The sequence below is a fragment of the Kalmanozyma brasiliensis genome (assembly GCF_000497045.1).
Source record: "Kalmanozyma brasiliensis GHG001 unplaced genomic scaffold PSEUBRA_SCAF1, whole genome shotgun sequence".
NCBI lineage: Eukaryota > Fungi > Basidiomycota > Ustilaginomycetes > Ustilaginales > Kalmanozyma > Kalmanozyma brasiliensis.
Window position 1 is genome coordinate 554,198 of NW_015961948.1, and position 15,229 is coordinate 569,426.

The following is a 15,229-nucleotide window of genomic DNA, read 5'->3' on the forward strand; positions in this document are numbered from 1 at the left end:
AACGGCGCTTTGATGGGTGAAAGGTGCGTACAAGGGGATCGTGTTGTGAGTGCCGGGTTCAGTAGAACGAGCCGTACGTGCCACCCGGTCTTCCTTGCTGTCCTTGCTGTCCCTGCTGCGCCTGTTGGCCACGAGCAGTCCATCCGAACCCACCAGCGGCACCTGGAAGCGGAGCATTGGCGCCTGTGCCCGGCGTGAATCCACCCGCTCCTCCCATGCCGTACTGCTGTTGAGGAGGAGGAGGGGGAGGCGCCATCCCATTACTCGCAAACCCGAGTCCTGGAATGGCAAAATCGTCGCCGCCTATCCCACCCGCACTCTCGGTCATCTCCATCTTCACCTCGTTGGTCGGTATGAAGCTCCTCCCGGCGCCCAGACCAGGAATAAAACTATCATCTCCCCCTCCAACATGCAAGAACGACCCTCCGACCTCCACGCCACCCCCTTGGACCTGAACGCTCTCCTCCGGTCTCGCCCTCTCCCAGAACCGCGTCATATGGTCGTTGCTCCCACTAGCAAGCACGTGTCCCATGGGATGCCAAGCCAGACTCCAAACATTGCTCTCGTGCGCCGTCTCGTTTTTCCACGTCAGCCATTCATCGCTGCGTCTCCCCTCTCCGACGTCCATTCCTTCCCCTCCGCCGCCGGTCATCCGGGATTCGCCCCAGTTGGTCGCCGAGAGCGATTCCGCCGACGCCCCGCGCAAATCCCAATAGAGCAGGCTGCCTTCGCTCCCCCCCGATGCGAGCAGATCGTGATGCAGCGGGTGAAACGCCAGACTGCACACCTCCTTGACATGCCCCTTGAGGGTCAATTGCTCCGCCATCATGCGCAAGTCGTAGATCTTGACCGTCATATCCCTGCTCGCGCTGGCGAATCGCAACCCATCCGGACTGAATAGCACCGACTGCACCGTGTTCTTATGATTATGAAACGTTGCCAGGCACGTCCCACTCGGTGTAGCACGTGGATCCCATACCTTGACCAAATTATCCTTGCTCCCACTGACCAGTAGACCTTTGGTAGCATGCCAATCGACACACTTGACATCCCATCCGTGCCCACTCAGTTCGCGAATCTGCTTGGCACTGTCAAAATCCCACACCTTGATCAAGCTATCATCCCCACAACTTACGAACTTCCCATCGTCAGGACCCCACGCCAAACCTCTCGCGCTGTCCCCATGCCCCTGGAACGCCTGGAGCGTGTTCAGGTTCCCCTGATGGTACTTGATGCTTCCGTTCTGATCAGCGCTGATGAGGAAGGCGCCGGATTTGGACCACGCCATTGCGCGCACGGCCGAATCGTGCGCCTGCATGATGGTTTCAAAGTTGAACGTGAGGCCGTTCCACAGGGTGAATTCGCCCGAGGTGGAACCGGTGAGGAGACGACGCCCGTCCGGCATCCAGCGGACGACGTTGACGGGACAGCGGATCTTGTTCGTGCTCGTATGCACGAGATGGGTGGGTAGACTGGTGGTCAGGTCCGGATAGCCGGAGGTTAGGAGGAAGGATGGGATGGAGTGTGGGCTTGGGTAAAGACCGCCGAGGAGACCGTCGGGTCGGACGGTGGTGGAGAGCGTCTGACGAGTGCGAAGGTGGGAGAAGGCGCCAAAGTAGTCGACCGTTCGTCGCTGCATGAACTTTTTGATGCGTCGACCTTCGTAGCCCAGCGCAGTGGCTGCAGATTGCGCTGCCATTTCGGCGACCGTGCGTGGGTCCGGCTGTGGTGGTTGTGGCGGCTGCGTGAGGTGGAGTGTGGGAACCCATACTCGCTTTTTGTGGGGAGGCGGGTGCGGTGTGTCCGGAAAGAGGAGATGCGCTTCGAGGTCTTCTTCCTCTTCGATGGTTCGTTTGGATGTCGAGGGAATGGCGTCGGTGGGTGGGACTGGGGATGAGGAGCTGGCTTTGAGGGCTTTGGGTGAGGGCGAGCCGGGGGAGGCCTCGCGCTTGGGTTCAACGGCGACGGGCGCCATATTGGGGGTGGTGGGTCGAGCTCGGATTCGATCGCACGTTGTAATAGCTCAATATGGCTCCCTGCTTCGGTGCTTGATCGTCGATACGAACCTCGCGATTTGCGTAAATGCGAGAAGATGACACGACAGTGAGGAAGGTAGGGAGCTGAGAAGGGAGAAGGAAGATGAAGAGCAACACCCTTCGAGCAAAATCGGCTCGACCGCGCTCTGCCATCATTCCGACTTCCGTCTCGGCCTCGATCTGTTTTCCATTTCTGTTAGAATTAAGATTCAGGCCCGTCAGACCCACCAACCCGTCGATCTCCTCGTCTCTGACCGCCTCAGCTTGGCATTCGAGCTCACCGCGAGCACACAAAGCAGGTAACGAGGAGGAAGTGAATGCATGAATGCTCATAAAGGAATGTAAAAGTACAGGAGAAAATGCTTTACACCGCTCCATGCCCGGCGTTGACCGCCGCAGTGATGTGATCGCCCAACCCGGTCGCCACGCCAAACGTCATGACCAGCAGACTCTGCCCGACGACATCGACGATTGAGCTCACGAACGGCAGACAGTAGATATCCGGATCGTAATCTCTACTCCACAGCACCAGGCAGATGACATGCGCCAGGTACAGCGCAAACAGGTTGGCGGCAACGCTAGCACCGATGAAGGTGAGCGCAAAAATCCAGCCGAAGCTCATCTGGCCCGCCACACGGATCATGACGATGAAGACGACCTTGATGCCTACGCCCATGGTGAAGAGACTGATGGGTACGAGCCAGCCCTCGATGGGTGGGATGAGGAGGACTGAGCGGATGGATGCGAGGGTTCCACGGATGCCACCAACGTCGCCTGCCTTGGAGGCGGCACGAAGGAGCGCAGCGCCCTTGCCAGAGTGCAGCGATGTGGTGATGCGCGAGGCAAAGATGGCCGCACACGCACCGGGAAGACCGCTAATGACGGGCGCAAGCAGCGCAAATCCTTCGTACTTGCCCACATACTCGTCCAGCACCAGGCCTGCTCCGGATGAAATGAACATGGCCATCAATAGCGGCACCCATCCTGAGGTCAGCAGCTCTCGAACGTAGGCGTTGCGGTAGGTGACGATGAAGGATGCAATGCAAGCCACGGCCATCGCGGCCAGGATGACGGTTGCAAGAAACGTTCCCTCAAAGTGCACCAGCGACGAGGCGAGCAGACCGAGGATGGTGAGCGTCGTAAGGTCGCCCAGCGAAGCAGCCAGCGGCGATGCGATGTTGTCTGGGTTGGCGCCTGCGCGTCGAGCGATGACGACCAGTGCACACATGAAGGAACCCAGCATGGCGGACGAGAGCGACGCCGAGAGCATGGCTGTTGCGATGACAAGGACAAACTCGAAGTAGCCGTTGCGGAGACGAAGTGCTGGATCCGTGGGCGGTTTCGGGTGATGAATGATACGTCGCTTTTGTAGCCATGAGCCGCCCTGTGTTGTCGCGGTGCCGGCGAGAGATCTACGTCGATTTCGAAGTGTCACGGCGGAGAAGGCGCTCCTTACAATGCTGGATATCAATGCGTTTTCAGGTGTCTGTTGTCGCGGTGTTGTCGGCACTGGTGAAACGGGAGCTTCGACTTGTGGGTCGGGCGTCACTACGCCCAGCACGAAAGCGAGCACGCCGGCAAACATCGAGACGATCAGGGCCTGCACCTGCAGTAGCGCCAAGTTGCCACGAATGAGCGTCTCCCTCGTCCTCCTAACGTCGAGTTCGCCGATGTTGGCCGAGGTGGACATGCGAAGCGAGAGGTTCATCTCGAGATTGCCCTTCATGTTGAGCAAGATAGGAATGAGGATGAAGAGCTTGTCGACCTTGCGGAATACGGGCCATCGGGCGAGATGGACGAGGAGCTCGCCTGAGAACATGAGCGAGAGCACGGATACAATCAAGGTGGGCAGCGCCTCTCGAGCGATCTCCCAGAACCGCGAGAATGCAGAGCGAGCAGCTAGACGAGAGGCGGTGCCACGGCGGTCGACAAAGCCAGCCGTGCCCAGCAGCGAGGCGTGAGTTTCGTATTCATCGTCCAGATCTTCGTCTGCAGCATGCGCGGTGCCACGGGGTTGTGATGGCGGCTGGGAAGATTCCAGGTCGCGGGTCTGCTTGAGGTCTGCGTCCGAGTAGCCCGATCCACCGGCTTGAACCATGACAGTATCGTTGTCATTTCGCGCTTCGCCGTCCGTGTAGTCCGTGACGCGTATGCTCTGAGCGTCTATCGATTTGATATCAGATCGTTGGTCGGTGAAACTGCCTGCGTTTGTGACCGAATCGTCGTCCACGTCGCTGTCACTGTCGCCCGAGATGGTATGATGTGGGGCTTGTGCTTCCGAGTCCCTATCGAGCAAGTTGTTAGGCGCACTTGCACTGCCAGGGTGCGCGCTCACGGCTGTAGTGTTGTCATTGATGCTGATTGTGTTGTGCTTGCTAGACGAGGCTGGGTCCACCATGTATTGAGTCGCGAGCCGTTGTGTGGGAGCGGATTGCAGCGGAAGGGACACAAGCGAGCGCTGTGGAGAGGGAGAGAGTGACGATGTTGATGGATAGGCTCAGGGTGATGGTTGAGAAGGATGAGAAGAAAGAGCCTTTAGGGAGGTCAAGAAGAGGAGGTTTTAGATGCGAGTCAGCTTGTGAGCCAAAATCACGCTGTGTGAAATGCGGTCGTGGGAAATTGCGCCGTGTGCAGCTATCAGGAATGTGGAGCGGTGGAAGCCTGTTTGTCTCAAAGGGCGAAGAGCAAGCGAGCTGAGAGCCCTTTTTCTTGCTATTGTTCTGTCATTGTTTGACCTCAAAGCGCCCTCTGTATCGGCGAAACGATCCCGACCGAATCAGAGACGAGTTCTATTCAGAACAAGGCAACGCATGGGACCGTTCGGACTCTGTGCGACATCGAGCGTCGCCAGGACGCTGAAAGGTCGACCGAGGGTTGACCCCTTTCCGTTCGGAGCTCTTGACCGGGCATCTCGGCTACGCTGTATCGAAGACAGGCGGCAGGCGAGCCTAAATCGATCCAGGGATTCGTCTTGTTATCGTCCCGGAAGCTTGGCAAAGCTCGTACCAGCGGTTAGCGAATGGCGGTTCCTCTTCCGTCGCCCTCCCCGTTCCTCGAATGACTCTTTCCCCGCAGGGTCGGCAGTCGAACGTAGATAAGCAGTCAAAGATGAAGGTCGTCCGAGGTTGCAAAGACGAAAGCTCGCAGTGGGATCGAGGGTCGACAGCGTTGCACGCTCGTGTGATGTGGTCCACCTCTTGTCGAGACCGAAGAGGTGCGCCCCAGAGAATCTTGCGCAAGCCAATCCCACCCGTGCATGATCGGAGAACTTTCTTGTCCATCTTTTCATGCACACTCTGAGATCGTCTCTCGCCCGCCTCGCTCTTGCCAATTCGAGATTCGGTTCGGAGTTCGAATGAAGGGCTCGTCGTGGGAGATAAAGCTCGAGGCTGCGACTGCGATCCAACTTGACCGACATGTACATTGTGTGAAACCTGTTTAGCATACGAGCTACTCTGGTGGCCAGACTGCCTGTTTCGTGAGCCAGGAGGTGGCCATGGTCGTGTGAGCTCGCCTGCATATCCTAACTCGGTCCCTGCTGCGTGGCTACGACTCTCGAATCGAGAACCTTGGCAATGGGATCTTGCTCTCCACCCTCTTTGGCTGACACAGCATTCTCTGTGGTGACTGCAATGCGCCTGGTCTTGCACCTCGACACCGTGCCTTTGAGCTCAATCGAAGGTGGGTTTCAGCGCCATCCTCCTGATTCGTCAAGCGCCTTTGAGCTCAATCGAAGGTGGGTTTCAGCGCCATCCTCCTGATTCGTCAAGCGAAGACGTGGCTGGAACCGTCGGTTGCATTGGCATGTTTTTTGCCCTTCTCCTTTTGGTCGCGATTTTCAAATTCGTCGAGAGCAAGATTTGCGCTGCCTCTCTTCGCTAACTGCCTCGTGCCGGTGGATGTGCCCAAGATCATGACAGCGTCCAGAGCTGCGGTCGTGTGACTTCCGACACCATTCAAGCGTACCTCGGGACAAAGCGACGTATCAACAATAAGCTCATCCTGCATGCTGCAGCACCAGAGCGGGCCGATGCACCTCGATCTGCAAGCACGTCGCCGGTCTGTTTCGGGAGCAGCCATGCCCGATCAACGTCGGATTGCGTCGATCGGGTTTGGCTTGACTTCAAAGAGAGATCCGTCCGATCGGGGAAGGTTCATTCGATTCAGGCCGACCAGGGACACGGACGATCGACCGTCTGGACCTTTCGGCATCGCTTCGCCATCACACGGTACTGTCTCGTCGCCTGGAGGACGTCACACTGGAATGTTGAATGAGCTCGAAAGCTGTCAGTGAGATTTGCCGTTGTCTTCGAAGAGAAGGGTGAGGTCGGAAGTTACTTCTTCTTGCCGCCAGTCAGCTTGGCAGCGGCAGCCTTCCTGGCAGCCTCGTCCTCCTTCTGCTTCTTTTGGAAGGCGAGATCCTGCCACCATACAGCAACACATCCAAGAATTCATCGTAGTTCGAGCGCATTTGTGAATCGCAGTCGAAAGATTCATCGAGTCGGGTTGAACCAGAAAAAGAGAGAGAGAGGGTAAAGAACAACCACATCGTCAGCAGGGGTCCCCACGTTCTTCGCGGTAACAGTGGACCACAACTCACATCCTCGTCGAGCTCCTTGTTCTGCTTCTTGGGCGCCTTGAGCGGCTTAGCCTTGCCTCCTTGACGTCCCGACATGTTGAGATTGTAGCGTAGCGAAGAGGAGTTTGGGTGGTCGAGGAGATGATGAAAAGCGGAACGTGCAGACAAATTTTGGGCGCAGCCTCAGGGTCCACCGGCAGCGATTCGGAGCCGGATTTTGAGCCTCGCGTTGTCAATGAGTGCGATTCAACATGCTGACAGCGAAAAAACCGCGGTGCCGCTCGCTGCCCAGGATCGACTACGATGAGGGCGGGCAAGGTGCATGCTCGTCACACTAGCAGTCCACAAGGGACGAGCGAAGGAGACGAACGATGAGAGAGAATGTCCATGAAATTGCATCGAGAGGGTAACAAAAGGTCCATCAGAGAAATGTGTGCAAGCGAACGCCGCATTGACCCATGACAAGGCAAAGAAGTCTGTCTGCCGACCTAGTAAGGCTTGTGCGCATACTGATCACCGTGTGGAGCAGCGTACGAATCGTAGCCGCCTCCATTGCCGTATGTTGGCTGGTGAGGAGCGTATGGATCATTTGCCCTAGGCTCCCAGACGCCCGAGTCCCTCGGATTCATGGGGATGTCCTGGTAGCTCGCCTTGCTGTCGCGGAACGCCTGTCTCTGCTCGCCACCGTATGCGCGCTGCGCCGCGAGCATGTAGAATTGCGTCAGACCCATCAGCACAATCAGTCCGCCCATGACGCCCGTCTGCGCCCAGACAAAGATGTTGCAGATCTGGCGTCCAGATTGCGAGAAGGCATCCGCGTCCTGGCCCAGACTCGACACTGAGATCGACGAGGCAGCGTTCGAGTTGGACGGGATCACGCCGTAGGTGGCGACGCATGTGGTAACGGCTTTGTTGTGCTGGACACCGGCGACGACGAGGAACGCCACCGCCGCGACGATGACGGCGAGCGTGAGGACGAAGTTGACGCGGATGTAGGTGCGGTAGAGAGTGGGCATCTGACGGGCTACGGAAACGAGGCCGAGTAGCTGCCAGGCAAGTGTGATGAAGCCAAGTGCGCCGATGAGGCCTTTCGACCACGACGGGATGACACCTTCGCCGGCAACGATGGATGGTGGCACCAGGGCGCAGATGCCGACAGCAAGCGCTACAAGCGCCGTCTCGAGCACCAGGAGGTAGGCACCGACATTGACAAGCGGAAGGTAGCAGCAGCAGAACTCCATTCCACTTCGCTTACTACGCGTCATGTTGACTGATGTTGCTTGAGCTGGAGGGGTCGGATTGGGCTTTTGGGAGGTGCGTGTGGGTTACGGGTAGGCTGATTGCGCGGATGCTTGCTCGATCAATGGGGAGGAGGGCCTGCTCCTATCGTACAGTGGTGAAAGAATTGCGTTTGCGTTTGCGTCGTGACGAATGCTTGATGATGTATGCTACAGATGCAAGACCTCGGACGAAGGGCGAGTGGGGTTGGAGTTTCGATGAAAGCGTGAAGGATCCCTTGCTTGCCTTAAGAGGAATAGCAAAGTGTTGCGATGGTGGTGGCAGCGTCGATGCAAGCAAGCTTCGGATGACAGTCGACCTCGACAAAGACGACAGACGGCAACCACGAACGAGAGAATCTGCATGAGCACTGCATTCCTGCAGGAAGGGTTCGCACTGCCCTATGACGGCCTGTCAGCTCGCCGGCAGAGCACACGGTCAACTTGAGGATTTGCAGCGCAGCAGCGGCAGTGGCGGTGCCTTTTCAAAACTCGCGCGCTGAGCCAGCTGCCCCCTTTTTTTGCCTAGACGCCAAGCCAGCACCGCTAAATTCTAACACGGCACGAGAGCACAGAACAAGTCGCCGAGCCCTGTATCGGCTGTACTCAGCTCATGCCCGATCGATCACGATCCAGTGTACCAAAGCTCAGACTTGCGCCATGCTCGACCTGCTAACATGCTTGATTGCTCATGCTGTGCGTTCAGAATGGGCTCAGATACGAGCTCGCCAGGTGACATTGCGACGACTTGCAACTTTGGAACGGAGAAAGACGACGCTGATCGCAGAGACGAGGCAGATGCTGCCCATCACGAGCAAGGCTGGTCGGAAAGCTTGGGTGCCCGCACGAGGTCCTCCGAATGCGTCCAAGAGGTAGCCAGCCAGAGGTCCACCTAAAAGCGAGCCGAATGCTCGCGAGCACATCATCATCGACTGCAGCGAGAAAAGCGCATTCGTCAGCATGCTTGGTTGAGAGAATCGAGCTTCAAGGTGTTGCACTTACCATGGTTAGCGCCGTCTGGTGGACACCAAAGATAGCAGCATTGACGGGAGGTTGAAGCGATAGCAGAGCGCCAGAACTGCCTCCGTTGAGAACCATAGCCAAAGCCAGCGTCGCTAAGCTGTTCGATACGGTCCAGATGGCCAAGATGCTGGCACTCGCCAGCGTCAGCGCAAGCATGAGGCTGGTCACCGGCCCAACTCTGGTATCAGCGACCATACCGAACGCGACTCGTCCAACGGCCGAAGCCAGACTGTAGCCTGCGACGAGCCATGCGCCCGTATTCGGACTGAACCCTGCCGACTTTGCGTACGTTGGCAGCAAGAATGGTGGAACGAACAGCGGAAAGGTACCGAGCGCCGTTGCCACCAACAGTAGATTGAAGCGCGCATCGAGAAAGAGCGAGAGGCGAAAGGCTTCAACGCATCTTTTGCTTCGTTCGACTTGATGCGGAACCAGCCAGTATGCTGATGGAAGAAGCACAAGTCCCGAGGTGATGCCCAGGATCCGAACGGACCATGCAAGTCCCACCTTGTTCGCCAGCACCCTCAACAGCATTGCGCAAGCAGCTCCACCGAAGCCGCTTGCGCTATATACGATGCCGATCACCAGCCCCCTCTTGCTCTTGAAGTAGCCAACAGCGATCTGACTTGTTGAGAAGAAGACCAAACCGTACCCGACGCCCACCATGAAGGCAAACACCACCATGCGTGCCATCCGCAACTCCAAGCCTTCGTGCACGCCTTCGCCGAGTGGCAGCTTCGGATGACTCGTGGGTATCCAACAGATCGAGAAGCACGCATAGCCGACAGAGACGCAGATAGCACCGGCAGCAGCGACAGCGCGATTGCCGAAGCGTGAGACGGCTTTCGTAAAGGGAACCGAGAAGATGGGCATGGGCACGATGGTGAGCGACGAGACCCAGCCTAGTGTCCCTGCATCGGCAGCACCGGCGGATACGAGCGCTTCTGAGATGATACCGAACGAGTAGACCATGCCCAGCGTGAAGAAGAAGTATGCGGCTGCGCACACGACCACTCTCCACCCTTGCCATCCTCCTTCGTGTGCCATCACTTCGCTGTCCGGGTCCGGGTCCGCTTCGGCTTCGTCCTCGACTAGTTCCATGGGTGTGAAGCCGTTTCCTGTCGAGGTCTTACCTGCGCTGGCAGATGTCGTTGCCGCCGTGACGGGTGATAATGCCTCCGTCTTGACCTTGTCGGTCTCGAGACTTGTGGTGGTCGGATTGGCTTCGATTGGCATCCTCGGTCGAAGCTGCGCAGTGTGAGGCTTGACTGGCACCGACGAGGGCATTCTGGATGCTGCGATTGAAGAGGACGATGATGCTGGCAGGATACGACGCATCGTGCCCATTTGCAAGGAGCTCACGCTTTCGGCAGCAACGAGCCGAGCTGGAGCTTGGCGCCCCATTTGGTGTCGCTGCTGCGCAGACATGTTGTCGGTCGGTTTTAGCTGGGCCAGCTGGTCGGCAACAAGAAGGCTTTAAGGAGAATGTGGGTCAGTCGTGGGTGGCGCCGAACTGGTATGTGGGCTTGAAGGTTGAGCACAGCAAGCAAAGTTGCCAGAAAAGAAGGAAGGCCTTGAGCTTGAGTAGTTGCTCGACAGAAGGCTTTATAACGAGACGAGCAAGCCGAAATGAAGTGGTGACCTATCGACCGTCGCTTAGCGCGGCTACAGAACGGAGGAAGCGTTCTTGCTGGAGGAGCACACAGCACACACGACCGGAGCTGTTCGGGACAGGAGAAGACCGTTCTGTTCGTGGAGGCGACGTCGATAGCAAAGCCACCTACTCGTGAGACTGGACAAGGGTACGTCGAGTCAGCTGTCAGAAACAATCGTGCGGGGGCGGAGACTTCACCGGCATCTTGACATATCCTTGTGGCATGCGGCGTGTCGTGGTTGCTGCGCTCGGCACGACTTGCTCCGCTTTTCTGCCATGCTCTGGGTTGTTTTCCTTTCCGACGGGGTCAGCCTCGATGCCGACAAGTGCGTTGTGTGACAAGGAAGTCCCTGCTCGGGGCAGACCGGTAACCGGCGGCTGTCAATCATGCGGCAAAGCAGTGCAATCATCCTACTCTGCCCGGCGTCGCAGCAGATAAATCCGTTACTGTTAGGGCGCGCTGTACAACAATCCTTAAAAGTAGCTTCTCGCCTCAGGCCTTGCCATCTTCTCCCGAGAGACGTTGAGCTTCGCCATTCCTTCATCCTCTCTTCTCTCCTCCTGCAACCAGCGCGAACGGTCAGCCTGTTGTCGACGCCAAAGCTGACCTGAGTCATTGCAGCCTCTCGACGTTGAGCAGGCGAAAAGGATCTGATGTTGTCGATGGATTCCTCGTGGTTCTCGCTTGCACACGTTGATCCCGTCTCGTGCCGCTCGTTTTGCATAGCCGTTCAACTGTGCGCTTTATGCAGAGTGGGGTGATATACATCTCATGGTGGTGCGCAGCTGTGCGCAAAGCCCGGCACGGCTCTTTGGCCATCATTCACGGAGACCTCCCTTCCGAGCCGAAATCTCGCCTCGCTTGGTGAAGAGCGGGCATGTTTCGGCGCCCCTTCGACCCGGCTCCGACTTCCGTACCCCGGCCTATGCTGATGGATGTCAAGCGAACGGCCTCCCGTAGACGAAGCAACTCGCCGGCATGAAGCAGGTTTGCCCCGTGGCCAGCGGCCCTCGAAATGCCTTTCTCGCCGAATTCGCCGCCAAGCTCGCTCGATGATGAAATTCACCGTCCCAGCCGAGACACGCTCAATGGCACATCCCCCTTGTACCTCTCGCTTGTCCCCCATCTTGGTCTCGAGTTGCACAGCGACATGGTAGCCGATGCCAGCCCGAGCTTCCGTTGTACCGCACGCGGCACTGACAATTTGACCAGCACGAAAAGTTTGGTCAAGAACTCGGCTTCAGCTCGCCTGTAGCCACACCCGCATGGTTTGCTCGCCTAGAAGCCCCCAGAAACGTGGGGGACGGGCACAAGCATCAGATCCTTGGCCTCTCATGCTTTCATGCTGTCTCGCTTTCCCCGCTGTGGGGCTCCCAGTGCGATCCGCCTTTGGGCTCGAAACCGGACATCCTTTATATACACCCTGCTCGTTGAATGGTTGCCCTTAGCATCCCCATATCACATCGCGCTCCTCATTGATTCTCAACATGAGGCTGCCACTTCTTGGTCACACGGCACTCGCCGCTTCCGTGGCCGCTGTTCTGGTCAATGGCCAACAGCAGACCGGAAACACTTCCAACAGCACGAACCCATTGGTCACACGCTTTCCTGAGGAGCAGATCGATGTCCAACTGAACCTCACGTCAGGACCGTACGACAACTACTTCTTGCGCTCTAACGGCACTTCCGCCCAAGTGTTGCTCACGAACACGAGCTCGTCGAACCCGACTAGCAACTCAACTAGAGCCACACTGAATCGCTTCCTGGTCGCTTTGCCCGCTGGCAACTCCGGATCTGTGGCGTTCTTCCTCCCGTACACGAATGGAACCAACGCCACTGAGGGCGGCAACACGTCAGCGTCAGGCTTGACAGTCACGCTCGGCGAGAGTGGACTCAAGAGTGCCTATGGTGACAATGGTCAGGCTGGTGTCACAGGCGAGCTGCTCTTCTCGCAGTCTGCCACGCTCGGCACCACGCTACTCGGCTCCATCAGGACCGTCCGAGACTTCACCGAAGGCAACGGTCTCACCAACGAGATCTTCAACTGGACTGTCACCCAAGCCGACAATCAGACTTTGTGGCTCAGCAAGCCCTGGCTCAACGAGAGCATCATCCGCGATGCTCAAGGTCAGGAGACGGGTCGAGGGCGATACTCGCTCGAGTGGCTTCTTCAGGCCAACAACGGCACTTCCTTTGACATCACTCCGTCCAACAATGGTACCTACACGCCCCCGACCGTCAACATCATCACCCCAGCGGTGAACACGAACGACACATCTCGAGCCATGGCTCAGCCTGGCTCGGTCACGTTCACCGTGACGGTCAACGAGACTGCCCTGGCCCCACTGTCCGTGGACACCCTCTTCGCTCCCGACACCACCGCTTCCATGCAGCCGGACGCCCAGGAACAATTCTCCTTCCTCACCTACGCGTCCAAATTCACCGCTGGTGGCTGGCGTTTCCTCACCTACTTCGGCCGCGACACCATGTTCACGACGCGCCTGTTGATGAACAACAAGACGCTCACTCCCTTCGCCATCGAGTCGGTGCTCGGTGGTGTGATTGAGCGCATCAACATCACGTCGGGCCAGGTGTGCCACGAAGAGACTATCGGCGACTACGCCACGTTCGTCAACATCGGCGAGGGTCACCCCGAGAAGGGCAACGAGCCAGTCTTTGACTACAAGATGAAGGACACTCACTATGTTCTCCTTCCTCAGCTCGCCGACTACCTTCTCCGATACAATGCCACCTCGTCGAACACCACTTCGTCTAACGGCACTTCGTCCAACCCGACCGCGTCTGATGCGGCCACAGAATTCCTTTCGCGCAACGCCACGCTCGCAAACGGCACCAGCTACGCCGAGCTCGTCTACGCCAACGTTGAGTACGTCCTCAACTCGTCTGTCGCTTTCGCTCAGGACTCCAACGACTTCCGCAACTTGGCTCGCATCCAGCCTAACATCAGCGTTGGTTCATGGAGGGATTCCAACCAAGGGCTAGGCTGGGGAACTTACCCATACGACGTCTCAACTGCCCTCGTTCCTGCTGCGTTGTACGCCATCTCTGATATGGCGAAAGCAGGATTGCTGTCGAACTTCACTTCGACAGCTGTCAATGCAAGTGGGGCGGAATTGGGCGACCTGGCGGCAAATTACGCATCCGTGTGGGAGTCAGAAGCGCCTAAATTCTTCCAATACGCTATCTCATCTCAAGATGCGCGCAGCCGTCTCGAGGGGTACGTTCAGCGGGCGAACCTGTCGTCGTCCCTGCTGTACGGACAGGGCTCGCTCAACACCTCCTCGTTGGCCACCAACAGCACCAACTCGACGGACAGCGGTAACTCGACCAGCAGCGGCATGTCGCGCAGGTGGGGAGGAGTCACCTTCAGCCGCGAGGCTGATTTCGCCCTTGCGCCGCGTCAGGAGTCGACCAACGACACGCAGGCTTCATCCGGCAACGTGACGGTGTACGGTCTATCTCTGCTCGACGACGGCACGGTCGTACCCGTGATGAACTCGGATCTGTCATTCAACCTGCTGTACGCTCGTCAGCCATCACGTGGTCTGATCGAAGCGGTCATCACCGCGCTGCAGCCCTACCCTCGTGGTTTGCTCACCAACGTCGGCATGCTAGTCGCCAACCCGGCGTACGATCCCAACACGACCAAGACCGAGGAGCTCGATCGCACCGCTTACCACGGTACCGTCTCGTGGGGCTTCCAGACCAACTTTATGGCTTCCGGTCTCGATCGTATCATCGCGTCCTGCGATACGTCGGCCAACCGCACCGAGGTGGAGAAGTCCGGTCTCACGGAGCGACCCGACTGGTGCGACGATGACCAGCTGGTCAGCGACCTCGTTGACGCGCAGAGCAGATTGTGGCAGGCGATCAACGGTGCGTTCGAAGAGAGGTTCGCAGAGGTCTGGAGCTGGACGTGGAGCAACGAGACCGAGAGGTTCTCGGTGACGGCCTTGGGCGAGATCAGCCCCGAGGGTACCGAGAGCGACGCGATCCAGCTGTGGAGCTATGGTCTGCTGGGCATTCAGGATCCCACCAACGGCGGCATGAGTGCTAACTCGACGTCGGCTTGATCGAGAATCCTGCTTCCATGTAGCTATGCAAAGACGTAACAAATACCACACTTCGAACGGATTGATTCATTCCCACTACGGCATGATAGCCTCGGATTGAGCCTTGGCGAGAGGCTGTGCCGGTATCAGGGTCTAGGCCGTGCCATCTTCCCTTATAATACTAAGGCGTACCTTCGGCAGTCTTGAGAAGACCGACCTCGTCACCGTATGTCGGAGTTGGCACCAGCCTCTTCCCGCAGCAAACGCTCTCTTTGACAGGCCCACGGCGAATTTCGCGACGTGATTTTTTTCGAGGCACATTTTGGGTGTGCTCGGCGAGTTAGCTGCTGCACGACAACGGAGAAATCGCGAGTGACGTCGACGCCTCGCCAAGGCAAAGATGCATAAGCGCGCGCAATTCGACTGGAGCGTCCATTTTTAGGTACTTTTCAACTTCGCCTTCACAACCCTCCCACTCTCTCTGGGGGCTGATGCCGGCCTCAAGAGTAAGGTCGGTGACATCAAGTACTGTGTCGTGGCTGTCCGATGTCCACACGCAAGCTCTATGTTCAGAGTCCGTCGAGAG

The 15,229-nt window shown here is 57.7% G+C and overlaps 5 protein-coding genes across 5 annotated transcripts; 1 reads left to right on the top strand and 4 right to left on the bottom strand.

Moving 5' to 3' along the window:
- Window positions 1-58: 58 nt before the first annotated feature.
- On the bottom strand, window positions 59-1,975 carry PSEUBRA_000235 (WD40 repeat; the record flags this gene model as incomplete). Its single annotated transcript, XM_016435858.1, has 1 exon — window positions 59-1,975. The coding sequence occupies one exon, from the start codon at window positions 1,973-1,975 to the stop codon at window positions 59-61; it is 1,917 nt and encodes a 638-aa protein (XP_016294833.1).
- A 425-nt stretch (window positions 1,976-2,400) lies between these two features.
- PSEUBRA_000236 (Divalent cation transporter) lies at window positions 2,401-4,434 on the bottom strand (the record flags this gene model as incomplete). The annotated part of the gene is made up of 1 exon (XM_016435857.1): window positions 2,401-4,434. One exon carries the CDS (start codon window positions 4,432-4,434, stop codon window positions 2,401-2,403), a length of 2,034 nt encoding a protein of 677 aa, XP_016294834.1.
- Window positions 4,435-7,103: 2,669 nt separating this feature from the next.
- On the bottom strand, window positions 7,104-7,880 carry PSEUBRA_000237 (Tetraspanin/Peripherin; the record flags this gene model as incomplete). Its single annotated transcript, XM_016435861.1, has 1 exon — window positions 7,104-7,880. One exon carries the CDS (start codon window positions 7,878-7,880, stop codon window positions 7,104-7,106), a length of 777 nt encoding a protein of 258 aa, XP_016294835.1.
- Window positions 7,881-8,605: 725 nt separating this feature from the next.
- Window positions 8,606-10,319, bottom strand: PSEUBRA_000238 (Major facilitator superfamily; the record flags this gene model as incomplete). Its single annotated transcript, XM_016435853.2, has 2 exons — window positions 8,606-8,824; window positions 8,895-10,319. The coding sequence occupies 2 exons, from the start codon at window positions 10,317-10,319 to the stop codon at window positions 8,606-8,608; spliced, it is 1,644 nt and encodes a 547-aa protein (XP_016294836.2).
- Window positions 10,320-12,057: 1,738 nt separating this feature from the next.
- On the top strand, window positions 12,058-14,664 carry PSEUBRA_000239 (uncharacterized protein; the record flags this gene model as incomplete). Its single annotated transcript, XM_016435830.1, has 1 exon — window positions 12,058-14,664. The coding sequence occupies one exon, from the start codon at window positions 12,058-12,060 to the stop codon at window positions 14,662-14,664; it is 2,607 nt and encodes an 868-aa protein (XP_016294837.1).
- Window positions 14,665-15,229: the final 565 nt, after the last annotated feature.